This window comes from Lates calcarifer, linkage group LG18 (genome assembly GCF_001640805.2).
Source record: "Lates calcarifer isolate ASB-BC8 linkage group LG18, TLL_Latcal_v3, whole genome shotgun sequence".
Taxonomy (NCBI): Eukaryota; Metazoa; Chordata; class Actinopteri; family Centropomidae; genus Lates; species Lates calcarifer.
Genome location: NC_066850.1, coordinates 13,814,289 through 13,832,840, shown reverse-complemented (window position 1 = coordinate 13,832,840; position 18,552 = coordinate 13,814,289). Strand labels below are relative to the sequence as shown.

Sequence of the window (18,552 nt, the reverse complement as noted above, 5' to 3'; positions counted from 1 at the left end):
GTAGCGTTGCTCCCACGGTGATTTGTGAGTGTTTTACCGGTGAGGAGAAAACACAAGTTCCCGGTGTTGAGACTGCACGGAGGAGCGCTGAGCTGAGTTGAGTCTATACGGCTCTCATGGTGTGTTTAAGTGCCGCCTCCTGCTGCAGGGTTCTACACACTCTGACTCTAGTCTCACCGTGAGGAGGAACACTACCGAGAAAAGAAAAGATGGCAGAAGTAGCACCAGCTGCAGCTCCAGCCGCTCCGGCCAAGGCCGCCAAGAAGAAGGCTTCTAAACCCAAGAAGACCGGCCCCAGCGTCGGGGAGCAGATCGTTAAAGCCGTGGCCGCATCCAAGGAGCGGGGCGGCGTGTCGGCGGCCGCCCTGAAGAAGGCTCTGTCTGCCGGAGGCTACGATGTGGAGAAGAACAAGGCCCGCGTCAAGACCGCCATCAGGAGTCTGGTGGCCAAGGGGACTCTGGTCCAGGTTAAGGGGACCGGGGCTTCCGGCTCCTTCAAGATGAGCAAGAAGGCTGACACCAAGGTGAAGAAGCCGGCCAAGAAAGCCGCTCCTAAAGCCAAGAAGCCCGCCGCCGCCAAGAAACCCGCAGCGGCTAAGAAGCCAGCAGCCGCCAAGAAGTCCCCGAAGAAGGTCAAGAAGACCGCAGCGGTCAAGAAACCCACCAAGAGCCCTAAGAAGGCCACCAAGAGCCCCAAGAAGGCTCCCGTCAAGAAAGCTGCCAAGCCCAAAGTAAAGAAGGCACCCGCAGCCAAGAAGGCCCCCGCCAAGAAGGTTGCCAAGCCTAAAGCCAAGAAGGCAGCACCCAAGAAGAAGTGAGCTGCTCTGGGTCTGAAACATGGAAAACTATTTCAAAAAGGCTCTTTTAAGAGCCACACACACTTTCACTAAAGACCTGATTCCTGCTCAACATTATTTGACGTGTTGATTAGCCAATCAATAACCCAATACACCAAACCACTGTTTCTTAAAATGCCATTTAAAAAAAAAAAGAAATTCATTATCCCACATCAATGTCAATAAGCCCTGAAAGATTCCTACAGACGACTTACTAGTGTATCAATGTACATGGGCCTATTTACTGAGAGAAGGGCCAGACAACAGGAGTAGTAGTAATAACGCATATAGAGCTGACAACTCCTTTGCTTTGACTTTTGGCCTGTCACTACATTTTTTAAGGTTTTAAAATTATTGTCAATCGATGTGGTGCCGAACAGAAAACCAACTTAACTAAAGGAACAGATGCAGAGAGCTATATATATATATATATATATATATATGTGTGTGTGTGTGTGTGTGTGTGTGTGTGTGTGTGTGTGTGTGTGTGTGTGTGTGTGTGTGTGTGTGTGTGAAATTAGGCTGAAACCATAAAAAGGCTGCCATGAAATTTACTGAATAATGACAAAATAGAAAAGAAATGTGTTTCATCTACATTTTTCATCATTTACATTCTGAGTGTAATAAAGCTGTCAATACTAATGCATTAGCATCAATATTCTATTTAGTCTGCTCTGCATCAACTATCACTATTGGTCCCTTTTGTGCTGCTGTTACTACACCCTCTGATACATTATTATGACGATACTGTACTGCAGAAAATAGTGCTGAATAATGAGAAGTAATGACCAAAAAAGAAAAAAGAAAAGAAAAAACCTGACCAATTAGAGGAAAATTTCATTATATTTATAGAATACTGTATACAGTAATGTGTATTAACTAACCAACAGTGCCCCTCTTGATAACATGGAGCCGTAGTTTTTAATTTGTTTTCGTTTATAGATGTTTTTTTAATTCAAAGCCGGTTTCCATGTAAACAGTGAACCAGTGACCAGTACTCTTTATGTGACGGAGTGTGTGGCTCTTAAAAGAGCCTTTTTGTGGTGTAGGTGTCAGCAGCTTTACTTGGCCTTGGCGGGCTTCTCGGTCTTCTTGGGCAGCAGAACAGCCTGGATGTTGGGCAACACGCCGCCCTGAGCAATGGTGACTCCCCCGAGCAGCTTGTTGAGCTCCTCGTCGTTGCGGACGGCCAGCTGCAGGTGGCGGGGAATGATACGGGTCTTCTTGTTGTCACGGGCGGCGTTTCCAGCCAACTCCAGGATCTCAGCGGTCAGGTACTCCAGCACAGCCGCCAGGTAGACGGGGGCGCCGGCACCGACACGCTCGGCATAGTTACCCTTCCTCAGCAGCCTGTGAACACGGCCGACTGGGAACTGGAGCCCGGCACGAGAAGAGCGAGTCTTGGCCTTAGCCCTTGCCTTACCACCGGTCTTACCACGTCCAGACATTTTACGATTTGTTTTCGTGAGATGAGACTCAGATAAACTGTGACTCTAGCGAGCCGAACCCTCAGTTTTATGTCCGCGGAGAGCGCGGGACGGTTCCTGCCTGACCAACCAGAGAGGAGGCTCGCAGCAGAGCAGCAGGAGGCAGCCCGCCCTCAGTTTTGGCGGACATTTTCAAAAGACTTTTCTCCAATAAGCAGCGGAGATTGAGGCGGTGGGTCGCTCCTGAAGGCGGCGCTGAGCTCCAGGAAGAGTCCCTCACCAATCAGGAGCCGCAGGTCTGAAGCAGCGTCACCGTTTCTCAGTCGGTCCCACAGTTTAAGAGCAGCGCGTTGTTCGCTTCTTCTTCACTTTTCTTTTGCAAAGAAAAACACACATAATGGCAAGAACCAAGCAGACCGCTCGTAAATCCACCGGAGGCAAAGCCCCCAGGAAGCAGCTGGCCACCAAAGCTGCCCGTAAGAGCGCCCCGGCCACCGGCGGTGTGAAGAAGCCTCACCGTTACAGGCCCGGTACCGTGGCTCTCCGAGAGATCCGTCGCTACCAGAAATCCACCGAGCTGCTGATCCGCAAGCTGCCCTTCCAGCGCCTGGTCAGAGAAATCGCTCAGGACTTCAAGACCGACCTGCGCTTCCAGAGCTCCGCTGTCATGGCTCTGCAGGAGGCCAGCGAGGCTTACCTGGTCGGTCTGTTCGAGGATACCAATCTGTGCGCCATCCACGCCAAGAGAGTCACCATCATGCCCAAGGACATCCAGCTGGCCCGCCGCATCCGCGGAGAGAGAGCTTAAGCTGTCTCTGCACTCAACACTCAACGGCTCTTTTAAGAGCCACCTCACTCTGCACTCAAAAGCAAAGTTCTCTGCTGCTCTTATCTTATTAACTGTCAGTGAATTAGTCACTTTAATTATCGTTATGAACAAATAAAGGCCTCAGTAACACTTTACACATACAGACACGTACCATCAGTCATTTCAGGATGTGGCCGTCACAGTTGTCTTCAATACAAAGAACAGAATTAGAAATAATATTGTGTGTATAGCAAGTGAACAGTCATGACACTCATGTGTTTGAAGCAGATCAAAGTAGTCAATGTGAGGCCATGAATGTTACAAACTAACACGTTCACCTGTAATACATGAAAATGGATGGTGTCTGACCCCAGACCACTTCCACGTGCACCAGGCTGAGCACGGCAATATACAAAAGTGCGCTTGGCACGTGCTCAGTGAAATGAGCAGGATGCAACTGACTGCACTCTGATCCATGTAAGAGGACACTGAACACATCTCAGGCACAGGCTGACAACTGTCTCTCAGGTTCAGGTGTCAGATTAGATTACAGATTACACTTGAGCCGTTACAGAGAAAAGATTCATGTCAGAAGTGGGATTCGAACCCACGCCTCCAGGGGAGACTGCGACCTGAACGCAGCGCCTTAGACCGCTCGGCCATCCTGACTTTGAAGAGCTGCTTTACAGTCACATGGTTTCTGCCTAAAAAAAGAGCTAAAGAACTGTTAAAGAGGGAGTTTCATTGATTTCATCACTTCCCATGATTCAGAGGTTTTGAACACAGTATCAGGTAATGGTGCTAACACTAACACGACAGTTTAATCCTTTCAAAATCAGGTTCCTGTCCCAATGAAAAACACAGGCTGTCAGAAGTGGGATTCGAACCCACGCCTCCAGGGGAGACTGCGACCTGAACGCAGCGCCTTAGACCGCTCGGCCATCCTGACTGCACATAGAAAGCAGCTGATGACGTGTAAGTCAAAGTAAGTGAAGACATCACCTGGGCCGTCTCTCTCTAGTGTGAAATAAAAGCGGTGGATTCAATGTAAGTTAGCAATTAGTACGACGAGTTAATTTCCAGGTGCTGATGAAAGGTGAGTGATTTCTCAATCTGGGCAGGTTCATAGTCATGATTGTAGTACTGTACTACCACTTTCAAAATCAGGTTCCACCGAGATTTGAACTCGGATCGCTGGATTCAGAGTCCAGAGTGCTAACCATTACACCATGGAACCACTGCACACTGAACCACAGCTTCTGCTGCCAGACCCTTGAGGGATGATGACACAACTTTTCACTGGAACTAATTTTACAAAGTTTACAAGGACAAAATAAAAATAAATACAAACAAACATCAAATTAAAATTATGACTCTGCTCCCTAAGACCAACATATGAAACGTGCTGGATTTTGTGTATGAAGTTTTTTTAAAGACAACATCAGCAGATGAAAAGCTCAGTTATCAACTTTTCATCTGAGTGGCGACTGTGGTAACGTGTGTGAGCGTCTGTCGACATGTACCTCCATACATGGTGCCTGTTGTGTCATACAGGTGACTGTCAGCAGGTCAATGATAGAAAGAAAGAAAGAAAGTGCACCTCAAGCTGTATATTGTCAGTGTGATTTGAGGACCACGGCCTCACGACGCTGCTCGGGACAAGAGAACAGGAAGCTCCAACTACACTCACCTGAGAGAGCTAAGACACAAATCACCCTGCTGCAACAACAACAACAAAAAAAAAGCCTTCTACTGGTTTCCACAGAGAAAAGTACCTGCTGACCTTTGGCGTTGTCCATGTGCAGGATGACCGCTATGGTAAAACACAGTAGACTGCATTTACGACCATTAACAATTGCACCTGAGTCACACCTGTTGTTTTGGTGTCAAATTAACACACACGATGGAATGTGATGAGTCTGCATGTGGCTGGTAGGAGATGTATTAACATTCATGTAATGAAAAATGGTGGCCGGGCAAGATGCTAAAAGTTGTGAATGTTGCATGCACCATGGATACAACATCAGATATTGGAATGAGCCAGAGACTGAAAAATCTCTGAGGAGTCAAATCCAGTTTTACTATGGAGAACATTTAGTGTTGTGCATCTACTTGGTTCATTTTTTTAATCAGTCTGATCACGTCATGACTAATGTGACTCATGTTTTCCTTTTTCTTTCCATTCAGCTGATCTGTTGAGGCACAATCAAGTTGTTCAGCTGATTGTGTCAAACCTGAGGAACAGCACATTTGGAGACTTGTACATTTCAACCTGTGTTTCAACACGTGTCATGCTACGTTTACAAACAAGTGTAGAGTGGGAAATGCCACAATGATTCCATTGTTTTGAAAGATGATGTTCGAAGTGTTCACAGTTACAGTTTACTGTATCTAACGACCATTCTTTACAGCAGCAGCACAGACATCTTCCTGCACCATTTATACATGTAACTGACACTGCTGAGATGAAAAGGTGTGCTGTCAGAAGTGGGATTCGAACCCACGCCTCCAGGGGAGACTGCGACCTGAACGCAGCGCCTTAGACCGCTCGGCCATCCTGACTGTGTCTACTGCTTTTCCTGAGGGTGAAAGGGAGCAGATTAATCTCATCAATCTCATTCTGATTTCATTAAGGAATGCAGTGTGTTTGTTTCAGGGGAAATTAGAAGAACTAGAGAGCAGCAAACACCAGTGAACAACTGACAGTGTATTTTCTGTGAGTGCTGCTTAGTTAATGATCTGCTGAATTTACCAAACAGCCTTCACACTGTTTACAATCACACCTACACAGTTAGTCCAGTCATGATACAGTTAGTCGTCCCTGACCTTGACCTCTGACCTTCCTGACCTTAACCTTAACTGTAAATGTAACTGACACATTTCAGATCAGTTTTTATCCCATGTTAACCAAACTATAAGGGCTAAAGATATTTCACACAATAGAAAAATGTGTCATGTGTCATTGTGGCTTATTATTAATAACTGATGATGCAGATCAATAAATACTAAATGCAAAAAAAATCAATACTCGTAATAAATATCGAAGAAATGATGTTACAACGTGAAATCAATAATTGAATTGTTAAATAAGTGCTGAAATGAATACATAAATGAGGCTGTGTTAATGAATTCATTCAAATCAAAAGCCTGTCATCCTTCAGTAAATTTTAAATCTCTCATTGTTTATGTTATTTTATTTATTCGTTATTTACCCCTGGAATCTCTCAACAAATCAATCATTCATTAATCAATTATCAAAATATTGTTCTATTGATTGATTAACAGTTTAAAAATAACATATTTTATATTTATTATAAATATTATACTTTCAGCTCTTCGCATTATAAAAATGGAATGTAACTTCTGCTTTCTGTCACTGAAGTCATGGTGATGATGACGTGTAGAGCTGTCTCTATAAAAACACAGCTAATCATTCTAATTTCATCATTCTACACCTGAGCGCCGACACAAGTTGAAACTCTTCGACTGTAAAAGCGAACATCTTCTTCGTGGACAACACAAACCGTCAAAGTGACAAAAAAAATGCCCTCCACTGGTTTCCACCGAGAGAAGCACCTGCTGACCTTAGGCATCGTCCGTGTGCTGGATGACCGCTATGGTAAATCATAGTCCACACATTCAAGACCAGCATTCACCGTTACACCTGAGTCACACCTGTTATTTTAGTGTAAATTATTATTGACGACCAAATTTCATGAGTGTGCATATAACAGGTGGAAAATGTCTGAATATTGATGTTGTGTTCAAGAAACACAGCAGTTTTGAGAGGGTGCACAAGTGTCGTCGAGTTCATGTTAAAACTATAGGACAAAGATGGCGACTGGACATTTTTTTAAAAGATGCTAAAAGTTGTATATGTTGCACGCACCGTTTAAACTTATGGGAACGAGCCAGAGGCAATCATCTGACGTCAGTGTGGTCAACCTGAGGCCTTGGTTTTCATATGTGGACGGTTGAGTTTGTGTGTTTTAACTGTAGGTGCGGGATTAAAGCATCACATCCATAAATCCAAACCTGTTTATTCTAACCCTGGTGGAAACATGATATCAAAGCATTTATTGATTAAGTAATTAATTGATTTCTGACTTAACCTGTGATTTAGACCTGAAGCCCTGTCAATGTAAATCCACTAGGAAAATCCATTTTTGCTTAAAGCTGCTTAAGTTTTTAATTTGTTGGGACAGAGAGTTTTAAAGTCATGACTGCTCAGTTAACTCCAGATTTGAATCCAGGCTTTAATCAGTCTGATCACGTCATGACTAATGTGACTCATGTTTTCCTTTTTCTTTCCATTCAGCTGATCTGCTGAGGCACAATCAAGTTGTTCAGCTGATTGTGACAAACCTGAGGAACCGTCCTCTCAGCAGATCAACCATCAACTCCATGTCCAAGTCCATAGCGAGCCTGTACCACAGCCTCGTTACAGGTTCCAAGGACTTCCCCTCAGTTCCTCTGGAGGGATTTCTCCGCCCACGCCTCATGGCTACACCGTTTGCCAAGGCCGGGCAGAGGCAGGGGGAGAATGTGACACCATCTCCTCTTACAGAAGCACCAGCAGGTATGATGGTGCCCGCTGCAGGCTCCTGCTCTTCACACATACTGTTTCCGCCTCTTCCCGAGAAGGCGGAGCTCGCAGCATTGAGGGCGGACCGTAGGAACTGTGTCCGCACCGTGGAGTCTGACAGCAGCAGTGTCACCAGAGTCATCTCCACTGTGTTCAGGACCGACAGCACAGAGCTGACCAACCGCTGGAGAGTGACCGACTACAGCTCAGACGGACACACTCTCATGTCTGTCCTCTGTCAGTTCACAGAGAAGTCGGCACAGTGTGCGATGACTCAGTCAAAGAGGAAGAGGGAGGAGACCACCTCCACCTCCACACCTCCACCTCCACCACCACCAGCAGCAGCTTCTCTCCACCAAAGAAGCGCTTGAGAGTGTGACTGGATCTAACACCATCCTCCACCAGTTCTCATGCTCCAAGCAGACATTAAGCAGCTCCTGTTGGACCAATGCGTCTGGCAGGGCTGTTATTGTAAATATGTATATAGTTGATTTCATCCTGGTACACAGGTCAGTGTTTTTGGTGCTTCCTGCACCTTTCTTTCTTTCTTGGTGCTGGCCTGTGTCTGATATTGTACAAAACATGAGGGAGCTTCCAGGAACTCTTGAGAGAGGAGCTCTCTCCAAAGACTGTCACCTGATTTTTTCCAAACTGGATGAATTGGAAACTCTAAATTGCCTCATTAATGGCACTGACTCATCACTAGCATCACAAGCTTCAGAGTCAAGTCTGAGCTAGGACTGAGAAGACCTGTAACAACAGCTGCAGGGACAGAGTCAGAGCCTGAAAACACTCCTGATCCAGGTCGACGAGGAAGAACAGGCTGAGAGAAGAAGCAGGAAAAGACAAGAACAGCAGCAACAGAGAGTGAAGAGCTTCACCTCACCTGCACCTCTCAGCCAACCAGACCAGCCAGTGGTGGACAGAGTGGACAACAGGTGAGTGTTGGCTATAAAAGCTGTAATCTTCAGTTTGTGTTCAAGTGTAGTGACATGTTTCTAAATAATCGAATCATTAGAAACATCTGGAGGTTTTAACTTCTTTCCTCTTATCTGCTGTTTGTCTTTTAGAAAGAGAAGAAGAGTCCAGATGAGACCAGCAGAGGAGACACCATGCACTGTCAAACCTCTTATTATAAAATGGTAAGTTTACATTTGAATCTCATCAGAATTCCTACACAGACAAGAAGTTCCTCTGGTGCTCAAGTTGTTTATGAAGTTTAACTTTTCTTATCTGTCTTTTGCCTTTTAGAGAGAGAAAACAACATGAGGAACAGACCAGACCAGACCAGACCAGGGACGAGGAGACAGGACGCCATGGACTGTGAGCCCTCTTATTAAAAAAGATAAGTTTATATATATTCTTATTATCAGAATTTCTACACAGATGAAAAGTTTCTCTGGTGCTGAAGCTGATTATTAACTGTTAGCTTCCTTATCTGACATTTGTCTTTCAGAGAGAGGACACAAAACAACATGAGGAACAAAGAGAGGAGACCAGACCAGACCAGGGCTGAGGAGACTGATGCACTGTGAACCCTCTTATTAAAAAAGATAAGTTTACATTCATTATATGTCTTCATCAACAATTCTATGATGATAAATAATTCTTCTTTATACATCATTTTGATGAAGTTATTAACTGTTATTTCTTCTTATCTGTCACTTGTTTTTTAGAGGAGAGGAGGGAGGATGCAGTACAGAGCTCTGTAAACTCTCTTTTACAAAAAGATAAGTACATGTTTATTTTATGTTATTATCAGAGTTCCTACACAGATGAAAAGTTTTTCCTGGTGCTGAAGTTGTTTATGAACTGTCACCTTCCCTTGTCCTCCACTTGTCTTTTAGAGAAAAGAGATAAAACAACATGAAGAGAAACGAGTCAGAGACCAGACGAGACGAGTGACAACCAGAGGAGACACCATTCACTGTGAGCCTTCTTATTAAAAAGATAAGTACACATTTATTATGTATTGTTTTCTGAATTATATATAATTTTCTTTTTACATCATTCTGATGAAGTTATTAACAGTTGTTTCCTCTCATCTGTCATTAGTCTTTCAGAGAGAGAAGAGGAGAGGAATTGAAGGGAGAAGGAGACAGCATGCAGAGTGAACGCTCTCATTTAAAAAGATGAGTTTACATTTATTTCATTCAATCATTAAAACTCATATATTGTTGAATTCTTCACCTGTTGTGTTGCTGAGGTTATTAACTCTTATTCTTCCTTATCTGGCCCCACATGTCCTCCTCATCTGTTGCAGCAGCATCACCACAGACACTTTGCTGTCCTGAAGATCATAAGTGTTACACCTACATCTGTACATCTGCTAAATTCATTCCACCATGAGATGTAACTCTCAAGGAGTTCTTGAATCCTCTCTGGATAAAATAAATGTCATTTGTTTAACCCCTTAAAAATATTGATATTGTTTTTTATCATTGTTAAGACATCCCAAAGAAAGGAAATAAACAGAGCATCATTGTTACTGAATGACATTTCAGTCTAAAATCTTTAAACCACTTTAAGTCTGGTTTCACTGAGATTTAGAGAGATCACTGGATTCAGAGTCCAGAGTGTTAACCATTACACCATGGGGCCGGTGTGTTGGGCTGCTGGGGGAGGTCACTGCCATGAGGGAGTGTGCTTGGTCTGTAAAGAAAAGTGTCAAGTAATATTCAGATGAATGTCAGGACTGTACTGTAACAACACTTTATTCACTTGATCTGTCAGTGGTTTTAATGTTGTGACTGATCAGTGTGTTTCATGATGTATACTATTACAATACATATGACACAGATGGCACATAACAACAGTGACACAGTGGTTAATCTGAAAAAGCATCATTTACTGACTGTAAATGTACCTTATTTAACTTTTTTTGGATTATTGCTTTATTGAGCAAATTCAGATAGCTGAGAGGTTGGAACCAGCATAATCAGTGTTGAGAGGAAGACAAATGAGAAAGCTTACATACAGAGCTTTGAAGTGCACAGAGCCCATAGAAATTATGTATTATTATTATTGTTTTATCCTGACCACTGTGGCCTATATTACACATGTATTGTGCTCACAAGATGGAGGAAATATCATGTAGGGACTCAGGTGATATTATGTGACTGTCTATTTTGTGACTTTGCAATGTGATGTGTTGTTTTACTAACTTGACAGTATAGAGACATTAGTGCTGAATGTGAATGTATTGAGATGGTTTGGGATGTGTTGGATGTGAAGGCAAAGCAGCCAACAAGTGCTCAGCACCTCCTTCACGACTGCTGGAAAACCACTGCAGGTGACACATTCTGCTTTGTTTAACACTTATTGTTCACTACATAATTCCACATGTGTTCCTTCATCATTTTGACATCTTCAGTATTAATCTACAATGTAGAAAATAATAAAAACAAAGAAATGGGTTACCTGTGTAGCAGGAGTGATAAATGCAACATATGAGATCAAATCTAAAACAGGAGAGGATACAGGTCAGTGTGGGATTAAAATGGGAAGAAATAAATGAGGAACTTAGGGTATGGTCAAGTAGGGTACACAAGATGAATGGCTTGATGAGAAGAATTTAGTGTGTTTAAATGAGGGCAGTAAAACAAGAATAGATATCAACACAGGAAAAGAGTCTGTCCTTGATCTCACACTCAAGCTCCAAGGCAGTAATGAGTGAATGGACAGTGCACCAGGTAGAAGATGGATCTTTGAGAAAGCTAACTGGGAGAAATGTATAGATCAAAGTGATAAACAGCTTAGTCAGGTTAAGAGTGAAATGGGTAGAGAAGAACTGAACAGCAAGATAAAACAAGGTATAATATCAGCTGCCGTAGAAGCTATTCACAGTAATAAAGGCAGAGTACGGTTCCGTGGTGGGATGACAATGGAATAAGGCATTTAAAGTAGTTAAAGAATTTCAGTATAAAGTAGCACAGGCAAAAAGGTCACACTGGAAGAAATACTGTGACTCAATTGGAAGCACAACACAGGTGGTAGAGGTGTGGAGAATGGTTTAAAAAAAAAAAAAAAAAAAAAAAAAAAAAGATGAGAGGGGACAAAAAGGACTAGGACTATCCAGTTCTGGTTGATGGAAGGAAGACTGCAGTGACAAATAAGAGATGATGGCAAAAACCTTTGTTAAGGTGAATAGCTCCAGTAATTTGCCTCAAGAAGGCCCCCCATCAAGAAATCAGTGGTGATGAGTAACAGAGTGCAGACAGTTCATGCATCCACAAAGCACAACTACGCATTTGTTGTTATGGGTCCGAGTGCATAGGAAAGTGCTCTTTATGTGATGGAGTGTGTGGCTCTTAAAAGAGCCTTTTTGTGGTGTGGGTGTCAGCAGTCAGCCAGTGTCCAGCTTTACTTGGCCTTGGCGGGCTTCTCGGTCTTCTTGGGCAGCAGAACAGCCTGGATGTTGGGCAACACGCCGCCCTGAGCGATAGTGACTCCGCCGAGCAGTTTGTTGAGCTCCTCGTCGTTGCGGACGGCCAGCTGCAGGTGGCGGGGAATGATACGGGTCTTCTTGTTGTCACGGGCGGCGTTTCCAGCCAACTCCAGAATCTCAGCGGTCAGGTACTCCAGCACAGCCGCCAGGTAGACGGGGGCGCCGGCACCGACACGCTCGGCATAGTTACCCTTCCTCAGCAGCCTGTGAACACGGCCGACTGGGAACTGGAGCCCGGCACGAGAAGAGCGAGTCTTGGCCTTAGCCCTTGCTTTACCACCGGTCTTACCACGTCCAGACATTTTACGATTTGTTTTCGTGAGATGAGACTCAGATAAACTGTGACTCCAACGAGCCGAACCCTCAGTTTTATGTCCGCGGAGAGCGCGGGACGGTTCCTGCCTGACCAACCAGAGAGGAGGCTCGCAGCAGAGCAGCAGGAGGCAGCCCGCCCTCAGTTTTGGCGGACATTTTCAAAAGACTTTTCTCCAATAAGCAGCGGAGATTGAGGCGGTGGGTCGCTCCTGAAGGCGGCGCTGAGCTCCAGGAAGAGTCCCTCACCAATCAGGAGCCGCAGGTCTGAAGCAGCGTCACCGTTTCTCAGTCGGTCCCACAGTTTAAGAGCAGCGCGTTGTTCGCTTCTTCTTCACTTTTCTTTTGCAAAGAAAAACACACATAATGGCAAGAACCAAGCAGACCGCTCGTAAATCCACCGGAGGCAAAGCCCCCAGGAAGCAGCTGGCCACCAAGGCTGCCCGTAAGAGCGCCCCGGCCACCGGCGGTGTGAAAAAGCCTCACCGTTACAGGCCCGGTACCGTGGCTCTCCGAGAGATCCGTCGCTACCAGAAATCCACCGAGCTGCTGATCCGCAAGCTGCCCTTCCAGCGCCTGGTCAGAGAAATCGCTCAGGACTTCAAGACCGACCTGCGCTTCCAGAGCTCCGCTGTCATGGCTCTGCAGGAGGCCAGCGAGGCTTACCTGGTCGGTCTGTTCGAGGACACCAATCTGTGCGCCATCCACGCCAAGAGAGTCACCATCATGCCCAAGGACATCCAGCTGGCCCGCCGCATCCGCGGAGAGAGAGCTTAAACTGTCTCTGCACTCAACACACAACGGCTCTTTTAAGAGCCATAACTTTGTCTTCTAAGAGCAGTTTTCCTTCTAATATCCCTTTTACATTATTTTTTAAATAAAATACCAAATTTAACACATTAACAAAAATATAAACTGTAGACACTCATTTACTGTTTCTGTCTCATAGAAAACTCAGCATATACTACTTTGAATATACAAATATGCAGAATATTCATGAAGCACAAAATCACAGCTTAGTTCATAAACCATGAAGAATAAAGTCTGAAGCATATCTGTGTTTTCATATGGCTGCTGCTGTTGGAAAAACATGGGGAAGACATTTAAACAGTCATTTAACACTCAATTACAATACCACTGTCATTCCAGTCTGCAGCTGCTAATGATGTGAATGTCTTTAAAAAATGGTTTCTTATGTCAGATTTGGTTAATTACTCATTCTTCTTTGACATTACTTTTTATTTATTTATTTAGTCAGTTAATGATGTTATTATGTCCTGCTTATAATTGTCTTCTGGCACTTGCCAGGCCTGTTATTGTAATTAAATAAACATGAGATTTTTTTCCCTCATGTTTGTTTCAGAATGCAAACGTTGGAGCCTGAATTGAATTCTCAGCCACTAAAGTGATTTATACATTAATGAATGAAGATGAAAATGTGTACATGATAAAGAAGAATTCCAAAACATCCCATGGTTCATTGCAACCAGTACCAAATACAGCACAATATCTGCTGCTCTATTGCTTCATAACTAACACAGCAAAGAAGTAAAATGGCCACTGTGGGTTTTATCATCTATTAGACAAATCCACACATATTACAGGACACATCGTTTATTTAGAGCTGTTTGTTAAAGAAATGGTTGATTAGCACTCAGCTCTGTCAGCACTGAAACTCAGCCAGACCTTGCCTCATACCAGCGGCTCTTTTATAGTAGCAGTGATCAATGCATGTCTTCAACCAGATGTGTATTTAATGTATTTGAGCTTCTGCCTGTTTCAGCTAGAGTCTGATGGTGTTTGTGTTTTTCAGCCTATATTTCTGCATTAATATATTTTTTCTTCTTAATGATAATTTTTATAAATGACCCTAATATATTTGTTTGTAGTTTGTGACCACAGATGAAAAATAAGTTAAATATGCAGCATATAACAGCATTTAATGATGTGCAATAATGAACCTCTAAGTACAACAGCCAACAGACCTTATGAACTATGATTTTTTATCATCATAAAGAAGCAAAGACAACGAGCGTGGACACATGACTTTTGTGTATTTCAGATGTAATTCGTGAGCACAAAAGGGAGGAAAGTTTGCCTTTACAGACGGAGTGTGTGGCTCTTAAAAGAGCCGTTGTGTTGTCATGAGATGAGGGGATAGATTTAACCTCCGAAGCCGTAGAGAGTGCGGCCTTGTCTCTTCAGAGCGTACACCACGTCCATGGCGGTCACAGTCTTCCGCTTGGCGTGCTCGGTGTAGGTGACGGCATCACGGATCACGTTCTCCAGAAACACCTTCAACACACCGCGGGTCTCCTCGTAGATCAGACCGGAGATACGCTTCACTCCGCCACGACGAGCCAGACGGCGGATAGCGGGTTTGGTGATTCCCTGGATGTTATCACGGAGAACTTTACGGTGACGCTTAGCGCCTCCTTTACCGAGACCTTTTCCTCCCTTTCCACGTCCGCTCATTTTATCTGTTCACTACAAAAACTCTGAATGTTGTTGAACGAGGAATTCACAGCTATTCAAACTCTGTCTGAGGACGTAATAGAAGACAGAGGCGGGCATTCTCTTCTTCTGATAAGAAACTTTTTGGTGCATTAGCGCCTCCAGCTGAACCAGAGCAGGCTGCGGTCGAATAGTCATTATCTGAGGAAGGTCCTAATGAGTGAAATGACCGCACAGTTTTTTTTTTTGTCTTTAACCAGGACAGCAGGATCCTATAAACCGAGCTCCATAGTTTATCCAGAGATGAAAGAAAATATTGATGTCAATAAAAGTAGCAGAACAACAATATAAAAAGTACCAGTCAAAGTTATTATTAAATAATTCAGTAGAGATGAATGTAGTATGATGTCTGCTGCTACTAGTTTTTCTATGTCTTTGTTTCTTCAGATCTCTCACAGTGTTTACTTATCTCCATTTATCTTGTAATTGATTATGAAATTGGGAAAACATTTACACACTTGATTGTTCTCATTAATATATTGTGTTGAAGTTACATTTTATCAAAGAGACACCTATTTCCTGGTGGTGGTCTACTGTGAACAGGTGAGCTCCTTGTGCAGTGCAGCAGGGTGATTTGTGTCTTAGCTCTCTCAGGTGAGTGTAGTTGGAGCTTCCTGTTCTCTTGTCCCGAGCAGCGTTGTGAGGCCTTCGCTGTCCGAGGTGCTGAACTCAAAGCAACAGAGATGGTAGCTGCTGTCTGTGTTCAGGGTGCTGAACCTGTGCTGCTGCTGAGCTCTGTGGAGCAGCCGTGAGGCCGTGGTCCTCAAATCACACTGACAATATACAGCTTGAGGTGCACTTTCTTTCTTTCTTTCTATCATTGACCTGCTGACAGTCACCTGTATGACACAACAGGCACCATGTATGGAGGTACATGTCGACAGACGCTCACACACGTTACCACAGTCGCCACTCAGATGAAAAGTTGATAACTGAGCTTTTCATCTGCTGATGTTGTCTTTAAAAAAACTTCATACACAAAATCCAGCACGTTTCATATGTTGGTCTTAGGGAGCAGATTCATAATTTTAATTTGATGTTTGTTTGTATTTATTTTTATTTTGTCCTTGTAAACTTTGTAAAATTAGTTCCAGTGAAAAGTTGTGTCATCATCCCTCAAGGGTCTGGCAGCAGAAGCTGTGGTTCAGTGTGCAGGGGTTCCATGGTGTAATGGTTAGCACTCTGGACTCTGAATCCAGCGATCCGAGTTCAAATCTCGGTGGAACCTGATTTTGAAAGGATTAAACTGTCGTGTTAGTGTTAGCACCATTACCTGATACTGTGTTCAAACCCTCTGAATCATGGGAAGTGTTCAAATCTCGGTGGAACCTGATTTTAAGTGGTAGTACAGTTACAAGACTATAACCTGCCCAGATTGAGAAATCACTCACCTTTCATCAGCACCTGGAAATTAACTCGTCGTACTAATTGCTAACTTACATTGAATCCACCACCGGCTTTTATATTTCACACCTAGGAGAGAGGACGGGCCGCCCAGGGTGATGTCTTCACCTTACTTTTGGACTTACCAACGTCATCAAGCTGCTTTCTACATGTGGCAGTCCAGTCAGGATGGCCGAGCGGTCTAAGGCGCTGCGTTCAGGTCGCAGTCTCCCCTGGAGGCGTGGGTTCGAATCCCACTTCTGACATGAATCTTTTCTCTGTAACGGCTCAAGTGTAATCTGTAATCTAATCTGACGCCTGAACCTGAGAGACAGTTGTCAGCCTGTGCCTGAGATGTGTTCAGTGTCCTCTTACATGGATCAGAGTGCAGTCAGTTGCATCCTGCTCATTTCACTGAGCACGTGCCAAGCGCACTTTTGTATATTGCCGTGCTCAGCCTGGTGCACGTGGAAGTGGTCTGGGGTCAGACACCATCCATTTTCATGTATTACAGGTGAACGTGTTAGTTTGTAACATTCATGGCCTCACATTGACTACTTTGATCTGCTTCAAACACATGAGTGTCATGACTGTTCACTTGCTATACACACAATATTATTTCTAATTCTGTTCTTTGTATTGAAGACAACTGTGACGGCCACATCCTGAAATGACTGATGGTACGTGTCTGTATGTGTAAAGTGTTACTGAGGCCTTTATTTGTTCATAACGATAATTAAAGTGACTAATTCACTGACAGTTAATAAGATAGGAGCAGCAGAGAACTTTGCTTTTGAGTGCAGAGTGAGGTGGCTCTTAAAAGAGCCGTTGAGTGTTGAGTGCAGAGACAGCTTAAGCTCTCTCTCCGCGGATGCGGCGGGCCAGCTGGATGTCCTTGGGCATGATGGTGACTCTCTTGGCGTGGATGGCGCACAGATTGGTATCCTCGAACAGACCGACCAGGTAAGCCTCGCTGGCCTCCTGCAGAGCCATGACAGCGGAGCTCTGGAAGCGCAGGTCGGTCTTGAAGTCCTGAGCGATTTCTCTGACCAGGCGCTGGAAGGGCAGCTTGCGGATCAGCAGCTCGGTGGATTTCTGGTAGCGACGGATCTCTCGGAGAGCCACGGTACCGGGCCTGTAACGGTGAGGCTTCTTCACACCGCCGGTGGCCGGGGCGCTCTTACGGGCAGCCTTGGTGGCCAGCTGCTTCCTGGGGGCTTTGCCTCCGGTGGATTTACGAGCGGTCTGCTTGGTTCTTGCCATTATGTGTGTTTTTCTTTGCAAAAGAAAAGTGAAGAAGAAGCGAACAACGCGCTGCTCTTAAACTGTGGGACCGACTGAGAAACGGTGACGCTGCTTCAGACCTGCGGCTCCTGATTGGTGAGGGACTCTTCCTGGAGCTCAGCGCCGCCTTCAGGAGCGACCCACCGCCTCAATCTCCGCTGCTTATTGGAGAAAAGTCTTTTGAAAATGTCCGCCAAAACTGAGGGCGGGCTGCCTCCTGCTGCTCTGCTGCGAGCCTCCTCTCTGGTTGGTCAGGCAGGAACCGTCCCGCGCTCTCCGCGGACATAAAACTGAGGGTTCGGCTCGCTAGAGTCACAGTTTATCTGAGTCTCATCTCACGAAAACAAATCGTAAAATGTCTGGACGTGGTAAGACCGGTGGTAAGGCAAGGGCTAAGGCCAAGACTCGCTCTTCTCGTGCTGGGCTCCAGTTCCCAGTCGGCCGTGTTCACAGGCTGCTGAGGAAGGGTAACTATGCCGAGCGTGTCGGTGCCGGCGCCCCCGTCTACCTGGCGGCTGTGCTGGAGTACCTGACCGCTGAGATTCTGGAGCTGGCTGGAAACGCCGCCCGTGACAACAAGAAGACCCGTATCATTCCCCGCCACCTGCAGCTGGCCGTCCGCAACGACGAGGAGCTCAACAAGCTGCTCGGGGGAGTCACCATTGCTCAGGGCGGCGTGTTGCCCAACATCCAGGCTGTTCTGCTGCCCAAGAAGACCGAGAAGCCCGCCAAGGCCAAGTAAAGTTGCTGACACCTACACCACAAAAAGGCTCTTTTAAGAGCCACACACTCCGTCACATAAAGAGCACTGGTCTTCACTGTTTACATGGAAACCGGCTTTGAATTAAAAAAAAAAAAAAACATCTATAAATGAAGACAAATTAAAAACTACTATGTTATCAAGAGGGGCACTGTTGGTTAGTTAATACACATTAATACACATTAGAGGAATAATG

General features: G+C 44.8%; 4 protein-coding genes, 1 long non-coding RNA gene, 6 other non-coding genes and 1 pseudogene across 12 annotated transcripts; 5 read left to right on the top strand and 7 right to left on the bottom strand.

Moving 5' to 3' along the window:
* Positions 1–137: 137 nt before the first annotated feature.
* Positions 138–1,478, top strand: LOC108901358 (histone H1). Its single transcript, XM_018702831.2, has one exon. It carries the CDS (start codon positions 210–212, stop codon positions 816–818), a length of 609 nt encoding a protein of 202 aa, XP_018558347.1. The 5' UTR covers positions 138–209; the 3' UTR covers positions 819–1,478.
* Positions 1,479–1,852: 374 nt separating this feature from the next.
* On the bottom strand, positions 1,853–2,335 carry LOC108901361 (histone H2A). Its single transcript, XM_018702833.2, has one exon. It carries the CDS (start codon positions 2,282–2,284, stop codon positions 1,898–1,900), a length of 387 nt encoding a protein of 128 aa, XP_018558349.1. The 5' UTR covers positions 2,285–2,335; the 3' UTR covers positions 1,853–1,897.
* Positions 2,336–3,657: 1,322 nt separating this feature from the next.
* trnal-cag (transfer RNA leucine (anticodon CAG)) lies at positions 3,658–3,740 on the bottom strand. Its single transcript has one exon. It is a non-coding gene; the product is annotated as a tRNA-Leu (tRNA).
* A 197-nt stretch (positions 3,741–3,937) lies between these two features.
* Positions 3,938–4,020, bottom strand: trnal-cag (transfer RNA leucine (anticodon CAG)). The gene has a single exon. It is a non-coding gene; the product is annotated as a tRNA-Leu (tRNA).
* A 216-nt stretch (positions 4,021–4,236) lies between these two features.
* trnaq-cug (transfer RNA glutamine (anticodon CUG)) lies at positions 4,237–4,308 on the bottom strand. The gene has a single exon. It is a non-coding gene; the product is annotated as a tRNA-Gln (tRNA).
* Positions 4,309–5,550: 1,242 nt separating this feature from the next.
* trnal-cag (transfer RNA leucine (anticodon CAG)) lies at positions 5,551–5,633 on the bottom strand. The gene has a single exon. It is a non-coding gene; the product is annotated as a tRNA-Leu (tRNA).
* Positions 5,634–7,977: 2,344 nt separating this feature from the next.
* Positions 7,978–10,297, top strand: LOC108901355 (uncharacterized). Of its 2 annotated transcripts, XR_007815066.1 has the most exons (5): positions 7,978–8,594; positions 8,727–8,798; positions 8,908–8,979; positions 9,113–9,585; positions 9,712–10,297. It is a non-coding gene; the product is annotated as an uncharacterized LOC108901355 (long non-coding RNA). The 2 variants fall into 2 exon arrangements; XR_007815067.1 differs by lacking the exon at positions 9,712–10,297 and having other exon boundaries at positions 9,113–9,614.
* A 1,660-nt stretch (positions 10,298–11,957) lies between these two features.
* LOC108901363 (histone H2A) lies at positions 11,958–12,462 on the bottom strand. Its single transcript, XM_018702835.2, has one exon. The coding sequence runs from the start codon at positions 12,403–12,405 to the stop codon at positions 12,019–12,021; it is 387 nt and encodes a 128-aa protein (XP_018558351.1). The 5' UTR covers positions 12,406–12,462; the 3' UTR covers positions 11,958–12,018.
* Positions 12,463–14,529: 2,067 nt separating this feature from the next.
* Positions 14,530–17,611, bottom strand: LOC108901372 (histone H3-like; annotated as a pseudogene).
* trnaq-cug (transfer RNA glutamine (anticodon CUG)) lies at positions 16,086–16,157 on the top strand. Its single transcript has one exon. It is a non-coding gene; the product is annotated as a tRNA-Gln (tRNA).
* trnal-cag (transfer RNA leucine (anticodon CAG)) lies at positions 16,496–16,578 on the top strand. Its single transcript has one exon. It is a non-coding gene; the product is annotated as a tRNA-Leu (tRNA).
* Positions 17,612–17,897: 286 nt separating the features above from the next.
* Positions 17,898–18,378, top strand: LOC108901365 (histone H2A). The gene has a single exon (XM_018702838.2). It carries the CDS (start codon positions 17,952–17,954, stop codon positions 18,336–18,338), a length of 387 nt encoding a protein of 128 aa, XP_018558354.1. The 5' UTR covers positions 17,898–17,951; the 3' UTR covers positions 18,339–18,378.
* Positions 18,379–18,552: the final 174 nt, after the last annotated feature.

Coding starts and splice junctions, on each gene's coding strand:
- LOC108901365 (XM_018702838.2), top strand. CDS start 17,952: ATGTCTGGACGTGGTAAGACCGGTGGTAAGGCAAGGGCTAAGGCCAAG.
- LOC108901358 (XM_018702831.2), top strand. CDS start 210: ATGGCAGAAGTAGCACCAGCTGCAGCTCCAGCCGCTCCGGCCAAGGCC.
- LOC108901361 (XM_018702833.2), bottom strand. CDS start 2,284: ATGTCTGGACGTGGTAAGACCGGTGGTAAGGCAAGGGCTAAGGCCAAG.
- LOC108901363 (XM_018702835.2), bottom strand. CDS start 12,405: ATGTCTGGACGTGGTAAGACCGGTGGTAAAGCAAGGGCTAAGGCCAAG.